At 58.8% G+C, this 9,569-nt stretch overlaps 2 protein-coding genes across 3 annotated transcripts; both read right to left on the bottom strand.

Moving 5' to 3' along the window:
• Nucleotides 1-1,772: 1,772 nt before the first annotated feature.
• Nucleotides 1,773-6,108, bottom strand: LOC139829408 (uncharacterized). Of its 2 annotated transcripts, XR_011741894.1 has the most exons (6): nucleotides 5,654-6,108; nucleotides 4,797-4,917; nucleotides 4,125-4,334; nucleotides 3,639-3,802; nucleotides 2,481-3,340; nucleotides 1,773-2,180 (listed from the first exon to the last, which is right to left on the bottom strand). XR_011741894.1 is itself a non-coding variant. In XM_071816885.1 (5 exons), exons 1-5 carry the CDS (start codon nucleotides 5,935-5,937, stop codon nucleotides 3,214-3,216), a joined length of 906 nt encoding a protein of 301 aa, XP_071672986.1. In that variant the 5' UTR covers nucleotides 5,938-6,108; the 3' UTR covers nucleotides 1,773-3,213. The 2 variants fall into 2 exon arrangements, 1 of the variants encoding a protein (XP_071672986.1); XM_071816885.1 differs by having other exon boundaries at nucleotides 1,773-3,340.
• Nucleotides 6,109-6,125: 17 nt separating this feature from the next.
• On the bottom strand, nucleotides 6,126-9,569 carry LOC139829409 (coiled-coil domain-containing protein 81-like). The gene is made up of 6 exons (XM_071816886.1): nucleotides 9,437-9,569; nucleotides 8,705-8,766; nucleotides 8,049-8,205; nucleotides 7,235-7,491; nucleotides 6,745-6,830; nucleotides 6,126-6,280 (listed from the first exon to the last, which is right to left on the bottom strand). Exons 1-6 carry the CDS (start codon nucleotides 9,498-9,500, stop codon nucleotides 6,127-6,129), a joined length of 780 nt encoding a protein of 259 aa, XP_071672987.1. The 5' UTR covers nucleotides 9,501-9,569; the 3' UTR covers nucleotide 6,126.

Raw genomic sequence — 9,569 nt, 5'->3', positions numbered from 1 at the left:
TGTCTGCCTACAGCCCTGCAGAGTGTCTGCGTGCAGCCCTGCAGTGTGTCTCTCTCCAGCCCTGCGGCGTTTCTGCGTACAGCCCTGCAGTGCATCTGCATCCAGCCATGTACCCTGTCTGTGTCCAGCCCTGCAGAGTGTCTGCGTGCAGCTTTGAGGCGTGTCTGCGTGCAGCCCTGCAGCATCTGCCTCCAGCCCTGTGGCGTGTCTGCCTCCAGCCCTGCGGGGTGTCTGTGTGCCACCCTGCGGCGTGTCTGCCTGCAGCCTTGCAGCGTGTCTGCCTGCAGCCTTGCAGCGTGTCTGCCTGCAGCCCCGCACACTGTCTGCGTCCAGCCCTGCAGAGTGACTGCGTGCAGCTGTGCAGCATGTCTGCGTATCGCCCTGCAGCATCTGTATCCAGCCCTGTGGCCTGTCTGCATTGAGCCCTGCGGCGTGTCTGTGTGCATCCCTGCGGCGTGTCTGTGTGCATCCCTGCAGCGTGTCTGCGTGCAGCCCTGTGGCGTGTCTGTGTCCAGCCCTGCAACCTGTCCGCGTGGTGTCCTGCAGCGCGTCTGTCTCCAGCCCTGTGGTGTGTCTGCCTCCAGCCCTGCAACCTGTCTTTCTGCATCCCTGCAGCGTGTCTGCCTGTGCCGTGTGGTGCGTCTGTGTCAAGCCCTGCACCCAGTCTGCGTGCAGCCCTGCAGCATGAATGTCCAGCCTTGCAGCCTGTCTGTGTAAAGCCCTGTACTCTTAGTCCAGCCCTGCAGACTGTCTGTCTCCAGCCCTGCAGCGTGTCTGCATGCAGCCCTGCAGTGTTTCTGCGTCCAGCCCTGAACCCTGTGTTCAGCCCTGCAGCGCGTCTGTGTGCAGCCCTGCAGCGCGTCTGTGTCCAGCCCTGCAGCGTGTCTGTGTGCAGCCCTGCAGCGTCTGTGTCCAGCCCTGCAGCGTGTCTGTGTCCAGCCCTGCAGCGTGTCTGTGTCCAGCCCTGCAGCGCGTCTGTGTGCAGCCCTGCAGCGCGTCTGTGTCCAGCCCTGCAGCGCGTCTGTGTGCAGCCCTGCAGCGCGTCTGTGTCCAGCCCTGCAGCGTGTCTGTGTCCAGCCCTGCAGCCTGTCTGTGTAAAGCCCTGCACTGTGACAAGGGTGACAAGGCCCCAGGGCCTGTGGGGAGACACCCCCCGCTGTCATCCACACACAAAGACCCTGACCCGGGGCCCCTGGGCCTGAACAGTGGGCTTGGGCTCGGCTGGGCCTGGGGCTAAGGCCTACCCCACCAGCCTGTCATGGCCACCAGCCCCCCGCGGGCACCGGCGGCTGGGCCAGCACCACCGCTCCTGAGCCGGGAGCCCCAGGAGGTGACGCGGCCCCAGGGTTTTGGAATTTGACAGTGGACTTGGAGGTGCGGGGAGGAAAACTGGCAGCTCCTGCACACCAGGACGTGCTGTTTTCCATTAAAATGAACCAAATGGCTCATGATGTTCAAAGCCAGTCTGATCCAAAGGACTCAAAAAAGACACTGAGGATAACTGCACGTTCACAGGAGATGGCATTAGATGACCCATGATGGTTTCCTTGTCCAGTTCTGGTATTCAAGAAGGCCCATAAGCAAAGCCAATTTTACCGTTAAAGACGTATTTCGGTCACAACCCCCAGCTACTCACGTGCAGAACCGTTGAGGGCTAAGAGGGAAACGAAGCCCCATCCAGCAGGAAGCCAGCGTTGCCAAGTTTTGAGCAGTGGTGCCTGCTCAGGGCCAGGACACACCTCACCAGGCCCCCATTGCAGCTTGACCACAGGTTTGGGAGGAACCAAAAAAGATCTGCTTTATTAAACCCACTGGAGAAAGAGTACAAGGGGTGGCAGGGGAATACACAGTCAAATGGATGGTCTGGGCCATCCAAAACACATGGGGTAGTGGGGGCACCCAAAGAACAAGGGGTGGTCTGGGGCGTCCAAAGCTCTTGTGGAGCAACTGCTACTTTTTGATGGCTTTTTTCTGGCTTTGGATCAGCAGCTGTCAGACCCAGCGGTTTGCAGGTGGGGCTTTACTGAACAGAAGGGAGAGCTGGTGTCAGCAGCCTGGCTGGCCGGCACTGGCGCTCGTCACGCCGGAGGAGGCTCTTGCTGGATGTCTCTCCCGCGAGCCTCAGCGCCTGAGACGGTCTCCTGGCACTGGCCGACGTGGAGTAGATCTGTTCTCCAGAACTGAGGAGTTGAATACAAAGCTCTGTAGTCTTGTATGCACAGAGAGGTGCAGAGCAACAAGTCTGGTCAGGACACATGTGGTGGGACCTGCTTCTGTCTGGAGAGAGCAGGTCCAGGTCCCTGGGATGCAGTCCCACCCTGCTGCTCTCCGTGCCCCCAGGGCTGTCAGGAAAACACCCTCTTTGCCCAGCTCTGGCCTGAAGCTGGCCCACACCCCCTTTTTCAGAGGCGAGCACTCCAAAAGGCAAACACTCAACTGGGAATGCTCTTTCCCCAATTGTTTTTCACTGCCTGCAGTACCTGGGCCTCCCATTGCTCTGGCTCTTTTTTCCAGGCCTTTGGCGGTGCCACTGCTGCGCTTCTGCTCTATCTTGCTGCACAAGGACTCCCAGAGCTTGCGTGTTTCCTCCTCCGTGCACACGCGGGGCTGCGCCTGCAGGACCACGGCAATGCAGCAGCAGGCAGCGTTAGTGTCCCTGGCAAGGGCTTGGGGGATTTCAGCGCTCCCCCTCCCTCCTGCCCCTTCTTTTCAGCCCCTCCATCAGCCCTGCTTTGCTCACGGTCCTGACTGCAGAGCCTTTCTGCAACGACCCCTGAGCCAAGGGAGCGCGGGGCTGAAAGCAACCCGGCTGCTTGCTGTCCCAGACCAGCCTGGCCGCACCGTTGCGCCGTCGCCATTACAAACGCCACCACATCAAGCCTTGGGGACGTACCGGTCCTGCCCTCCTCTCCCCCGCCTTGGCAGGGGGTGCAGCCTGGGGTGCAGCTTCCCGCAGGTGTTGGCTGCTGCCTGCCTCTTTCCCCGACCGTTCCCACCGCAGCACTGCCAGCTCGCTGCAGACACACAGCGGGAAGAGGTGGTGTGAGCACAGGAGAGCGCTCCAGCCGGGCTCCCAGCTGGGCGCCAGCCGCGGCCGCAGGAGCGGCTCTGCCGAGAGGCCGGTGCCAGGAGAAGCGGCTCTCTCCCGCGGGGCTGCGGGGAGCAGGAGGAAGGGACTGCGGGAGAGGAAGCACTGCCCGTGTCCGGAGAGATTTACCACTGGAGCTTGTCCTGCAGATCCAGCTGCTCATCCCTCTCCCCTCTTCTCTTGCGGGCCACCTGCCCCAGGATGCAGGTCACCACCTCCCGCAGGGCCCGGTCTGTCCGTGGGGAAAGGCTCCTGCAACAGCAAGGACAAAGTCTCCCTGACTCTGCAGCTGGGACCGTCCTGCCTCTTCCCACACTCAGCCCCACAGCTATGTGGCCCCATTCTGCCCCACAACCCCCCGGAGGCAGGAGGGGTTTCAAGCCCCTGCTTTGGCCCCTGCCGTGGGGTCTAACCCAGCCCGCTCCCACGGCTGCAGAAATCCCCGGGCGCCCTGTGCAGCCCCGTGGCTCGGGGGTTGGCTCCCTGTACCCACCACCACCGGCTCACGCCCCACCGCCCCAGGGCTCGGCTGGAGCGGGCACACTCGTACCGCTTCGGGGGGACGCTGTTGTCCTCAGGGACTGTGGGGGGCTCTTCTCCGGCCTCTTCCCAGTCCTCCATAATCGTCCTAATCTCCAGCAGGTCACAGCTGGACTCGTCTGACTCCACGCTGCTCGAGGAGCTGTCTGAGGAGCACTCGGGGGAGCTGGATTCCTGCACAGGAGGAGACTCTCATACAACAGCCCTGCACCCGTAGGGTGCTGCTTCCCAGCACGCAGACCCCAGAACACTTCTGGCTGGACCACACGGGACGGGGAGAGCTGGGAGAAGGAGCTCAGCAGGCCCTGGGGTGACCTCTGAGTGTCACCAGGGTTTCACTGCAACTTTGCGTCCCCCTTCTTGCTCAGGAAGGGCAGCATCACCCGCCCGGTTCTGCTGCAGCAAGGCTGCTATGACGGCTTGGGTGCCAGGGTACTTTGCAGTCTCAGCCGCCCCGCGGGAGAAAGTGCTCTTTTTCTGCAGGAATCCCAAGTACCTGGCTCCTCTGCATCTCCTTTGGCTTTTCTCCCTTTCCTTTCACACCGGGTGTCTCCTTTTCTGCCTTGGACTTTGCTTTCATTGCTCTGGCTGACTGCCGTTTACTATTTTCCCGTACCGCCGCCTCTTTTTCCTTCTTTTCCTCTCCTTCCAGGAATTTCCGGATATGCTTTGGAAGCTGCTCCTCTTTCTTCTTCTCCCGTTTATTCTGGAGGCCGAATGAAATGCAATAGCAGGCAGCATTAGTCTGTCCTGCCACGGCTGAGCTGTTTTCCTCCCTCCCTCCCTTCTCTTCTGCCTTGCTGTCCACGCTGGTTTGCTCCCAGGTTCCTGCAGGCTCCACCGAGGAGCCCGTCTGGAATGACCAGGGAGATAAGCCACCACCGGGCTACAAACCAGCCGGCAGCTGGCGAGCCCAGACAAGCCCTGCAGTCACCTGGCCGACAGAAACGGCCTCAAGTGAGGGCTCTGGGGGTGTTTCCAGGCTACTGGAAGTGACAAGTATATTCTCAACTGACAGTGACCCGCCTCCCTTCAAGCAAACACCAAAGCAACTGGTCAGTGGTCCCGTGAACACCCAGTGAAGAATCTTGTGAGCACTGGCACGTGTGGAGCAACGTTGCTCTACAGTCCAGTAGGATGTGCTCCGGCAGCATCCGGTGTCGGGTACCTTTTCTCTCCTCTCAATGGCTCTGGCTATGAAGTCCACTTCTCTGGGTGCAACCAGAGGCGGTAGCTTTCCTTTCTCCTCCTTTTCCTTCAAGCAGCTCCTCTGGATGACCGGTAGCTGCCTGCAAAGACACAACAGGGCGTGTTGGCAGGAGCGCAGGAGGAGCTGGTTCTGCATCCTGTGCTTCCAGGTGGCGCACCTGCTTCTGCAGCAGAACGTGCTCTGCTCACATCCTTGTGATCAAGTCCCCAGGCACAGAGAAGACCCCAAGCTGTCAGCCTCGGATGGGCCCAACAGCCCCCCCTGCAACCCAGGATGCCCAGGTCTCGGCCCTCTCTTGCTGGAGCAACCAGAGGAACAGGGTCCTGTGCCCGGAGATAGCGCTATGCCCTGTACGGGCAGGTTGGGCGCTGGGGACACAGTGTCAAAGGGGGGAGGACACGACCCCACGAGAAGGGCCATCCTGCCACTGGGCTCTCCGTAAGACAGGCGTCAGCGTAGAAGAGGCTCCTGGTTGCTCAGGGCAATCCTCTGCAGTAACTAACTGCAGAACTCTGTTCTCAGCAAACAGAAAGGCCAGGCTCATTTCAACCTGAAGGGAAAGCCAAAATGACCTTCTGCTCCTGGAACGAGCCTTTGCACTTGGCTACTCAAGAGATCTGCACATCGGAAGGGAAGAAAGAAATAGTGGTGCCAGCAGAGTCTGCCAAGAAGCTACAAGACACTGCCATGACCAAGAAACCATGAGTTAGTGGGACATGGGAAAAGCGCACTTGGGGTGTTTCCAGGAGAAACGTCTCGCTCCCACAGAGGCCGGAGCAGGGGGTCACGCTCACCCATTTATGCGAGTGTCTCACCTGGCGCGAGGCTCACTCCCCTCAGCTTTCTGACCCTGCTCCGGCTTCACAGTCAGGGCAGGTAACCGATTTGGAGGAAGCCTTGCTCGACGGAGGAGGCGCTTCTCGGCAGCATCCTCTAGAAACGGGAAAGGAGACGGTTCTTCAGAACAGCATCTCGGTGTTGTTCTGGGAACCGGGTGCCACTTGTGTGCCAGTTCCAAGGAGAGTGACGTGCGGGTCTGCTCAGGGCTGTGGTAACACTGGGGAAGGTGGTCCTTTTCATCCCTTTGGGGGAAAGCCATGTTTCCTGGGAGGTCTTAGGCCTTTTCTGACACTGTTTTAACATCCAACGCCCCATGCCTACAGTGCACCGTTATTCCCTGGGGAAGACTGTTTGCATGGCTTTCTCTCATCCGTGTGCTGAAACGGGGGGATCCATGGGAGATACTCGTGCTGTCCAGGAGTCATTCTGGGGAGGGGAATCATTTATCTCAAGGGAATCCGGCTCTGGGGTTTCTGCATTGGTCCCGTGCACACAGATTTGCTGCTGGGGCAGGTTCACACCACAGGCCATCACCTTTTCCCTTCACACATCCTTTCAGGTCTATCAGCGCTGGCATTTTCGGCACGGTCTCAAGTTGGTACCTGGAAGAGGAAGAAGGCAGCAGGCTGAAGAAAGGACACCACGTTGTTTACCAAGGCAGCCCAACCCGGAGGGACGCAGTAGAAGCTCCAGTGCCTGGAGAGGCCCCGTCAGCCTGTGCCCGTGTTTTTCCATCCTTCCCGTGAGAATGGCCGTCCTCCCACAAAACCCCCTTGCTGCTTCTGGGGAAATGATTCTGCTCATAGTGCACATGGAGAGCAGAATGTTATCTAGTGCTCTGATTTTCTAATACCCTTTCGAATTCTGATCTTGCCCTCCAAGTTCCTTGTAGAGCCTTGCAGATTAACGTTTCCGGACCTAAGAGCAGTCTCTCCCACAGAGGAAAGAAAAGGAGCAGGAGAAACGTAGTGGGAAATGTTGCCTAAATGCGTCTCTAGCTCCACAGTAGGACAGATGCATAAGCCGTGCCACTGTCCCACGTTCCTCCAAGTGAAGTCAAACATACCATGGCAGGACGATAACACGTCCAGAAGAGGTCTGGGAAGCAGCGGTGTCATGGCGTGAGATGACTGAGTCCCTCATCTCCGGCATCTGCAACGAGAACAGAGACGGATGACGGGAGGAGCGGACACTGGGAAGGGCCGGCTGCTCGCTCCGCCTCAGCCCAGCGCCAGCAAAGAGCCAGAGCCGCCCAAGGGCTCTGGGCTCAGCAAGCCTTGCTCTGCCTGTGCCTCTGCTCCCGGCCCCCAGAGTGGGGCACGCAGCGCTCCCCGCCATCAACGCCGGCCTTTTCTCGCAAAGTGCAGCTCCTCTGGGGGTGGCTCTTGCAAAGCCAGGCCATTGCACGCCAGGGAGGTGCTCTGCAGAGAGCCTGCTGTGCTCTAGAGCTCCAGGAGCCCAGGTGACTGAACAAGGCATGGTCGGCCAGGGGAAAGCAGCCCCCAGAAAGCATTTCAGAAGCAGCAGGAGTGGGGCTGGGAAAGTGAAAATCCTACCTCGAGAAGAGCTTGCAGCATCTTGCCAGTGCCATTCAGCCTTTCCAAAAAGTGTAAGTAAAATCTCATTTTCATGTCTTTTCCCTGGACAATCAGCATGCCCACGTCCCTCCAGATGATGGCAACGTTCTGCCCGTTCTCTACGCAGGCATGGAAAAGGTGCGTGGTCCTTTCCATGTAAAGCTCCACGGTGCCCTCAGAGACAGCGTTCTCTGAAGCTATCTCAGCATACGGCAGTTGTTCAAAATCTTGATGGCCTGAAAGACAAGAGAAGAGGAACACATGAGCTTGCAGACCTGCTGGGCAGGCTACAATCAAAGGTCTGCAGCCTCCAGGCCCTCGGGCAACACTTTGGTACTGGGCTGTCTGGCTGGGCCAGCGCCTCTGAGGAGACGCTCGGCTTGTCCCTTCCTCTTAAAGTGGACAGTGAGGTACAGAACAGACAGCTGTGGCTTCTCTGATACAGAAAGGGAAACAAAGAGTCTTAGGCATTTGCCTGGAGGAGGTCTAGTGCAGCGGAAAGGGGGAGCAAGAGTTGAAGCATCACGGAACCAGAAGACACCACACCAAGGAAGCTGTGAGGGAACCTGTTGTTGAAGCAGGACAAAGAGAGTGCGCTCTTAGCTGTATTGTCCTCTGGTGATTCTTTAAAACAAACAGCTAGGCAGGGTCCTTTCACAGCCGGCTGGTTTTGTCGAGTGAAGCTCTTGGCAGGACCGCGGTGGGTGGTTGGTACTCCCCTCAGTCACCTCTGGAGAGCAGAGCACCCCTCCCCACCCTGCTCAAGGGCCAGCGCCGCTTTCACGCTGCTTACCAGGGAAGTCTTTGCAACCATAGCGGAGCTCATGGTCCTGCACAACAGCCTTTTCAGGTCGAAACACGGGTCTCTCCACGATCACCAGATCCTGCTCGCTGAGGGCTACTCGCTTTCTGACAACCGCAAAAGTCCCGATTCCGGGAATGCGGACAGCCTGGAACAGAGGAGATGGCGGATGGGAAGAAGTCTTGGAGGGGCAGACGGGTGACTTGTCAGAGGAGGCTGATGGCGTTTAGTGCCCTGCCCTGGCCTGAGGCACAAAGGAGCAAGATGGGCTCCTTGGGAGAACACAAACAGGGGCTGCGCTTTTCCCTCTCACCCCCCTTCAGCTACGAAGAACCAAATAGGTGAGGGAAAGCTGACAAACACCCTCTGGCTCAATCAGATAGAAGGCAGGGGGTTCCCACGCTTGGAATAAATCCAGATGTGTCCCAGGCTTCCAGGTTTTCACATGCAACTCTGACGGGGGGACCTTCTTGTACATCTGAATGGACAGAGAAGGTGTCCATGTCACTGTGTGCATTGCAGTGTCGTGCTGGGGCGTTGCTCCTGCTTTCAACGCAGGGGAAGAACAGCTGCACCCCATGGCAAAGGGCTGTCAGGACTTGATCAGCGTTCATCAGGGTGTGAGGGGAGAAGGAGGTAAGGCCCACCTGGTGGAGAGCCAGCTGCAGGCTGAGGTGATACGATGTGCTGGCCCAAATCTTAGCGAACTCTGGAAAAACAAGGGAAAGACCTGTCATGCTCTGAGGCAGCAAGCTCAAGACCATTCGGCCCACTCCTGTCCAAGGAGCGATGCATCTTTCACTCAGGCATTTCAGGTGGTCTCTCTCCAGCCCGGCAAGAACCAAAGGACACCTCATGCTGCCTCCAAGGGGCTCCTTTCCTTGCAGGTGCAGCTCTCCAGGGTGTGACCCACTCCCACGGGAAGCCGGCAGTGCTTTGCCATGCCCGCGGGGGCACGGGGCTGTGCTCCACGCGGCTCTCAGAGGCTCAGGGCAGGCCCTGGTGTCTCCCCAGCAGGGGCCAGTTTTGCCGGGTCACATCTCTGAACACACAGAGCCCACGTGGCCCACGAGCACCTTCAGCTCTTCCATTCAGACATGAGCTCAGCGTGGGCAATGCCCAGCGCCAGGCAAGGGCAGCCCTTTGGGGTCAGGGGTTTCTGCGTGGGCTGCCCCAGGAAGGCAGGGGCCACGTCAGGAAGGGAACCAGGAGCCCTGGCTGCCACATCAGCCCCTCAGCCCTTTGGGATGGTCAAGCAGGTCCCTCCTTGCAGTCACCACTCCTCAGCAACCACCCCCCACAGTCCTCGGGTTTCCATCCTGATTTCAGAGATGTCCTTGACCCAGACACACATGTGAAATTGGGCCTGAAGGCCTTACCATAACGCTCGAGCTTCTCAATAGTTGGGCTCAGGTGAGGCTGCAAGAAGAGCTGTCTTGCCATCTTAGTTCCACTGCTGCTTCAAGTCAACAACTGCAGCAAGTGGCTGGACAATGGCTTTACTGCTTCTCC

Source organism: Patagioenas fasciata, chromosome 19 (assembly GCF_037038585.1).
Source record: "Patagioenas fasciata isolate bPatFas1 chromosome 19, bPatFas1.hap1, whole genome shotgun sequence".
Lineage (NCBI taxonomy): Eukaryota > Metazoa > Chordata > Aves > Columbiformes > Columbidae > Patagioenas > Patagioenas fasciata.
This window is presented reverse-complemented; position numbering and strand designations above follow the sequence as displayed.

What these genes read in the sequence shown, in the direction of transcription:
- LOC139829409 (XM_071816886.1), bottom strand. Translation starts at nt 9,500, where the DNA reads ATGGCAAGACAGCTCTTCTTGCAGCCTCACCTGAGCCCAACTATTGAG. An exon ending in TGAGAAGCTCGAGCGTTATG is followed by an intron (nt 8,767 to 9,436) that starts GTAAGGCCTTCA and finishes TTGTTTTTCCAG; the next exon opens with AGTTCGCTAAGATTTGGGCC. An exon ending in TGCAGCTGGCTCTCCACCAG is followed by an intron (nt 8,206 to 8,704) that starts GTGGGCCTTACC and finishes CCTCTGTTCCAG; the next exon opens with GCTGTCCGCATTCCCGGAAT.
- LOC139829408 (XM_071816885.1), bottom strand. Translation starts at nt 5,937, where the DNA reads ATGGCTTTCCCCCAAAGGGATGAAAAGGACCACCTTCCCCAGTGTTAC. An exon ending in CCATTGAGAGGAGAGAAAAG is followed by an intron (nt 4,335 to 4,796) that starts GTACCCGACACC and finishes TTCGGCCTCCAG; the next exon opens with AATAAACGGGAGAAGAAGAA. An exon ending in AACAGCGTCCCCCCGAAGCG is followed by an intron (nt 3,341 to 3,638) that starts GTACGAGTGTGC and finishes TTGCTGTTGCAG; the next exon opens with GAGCCTTTCCCCACGGACAG.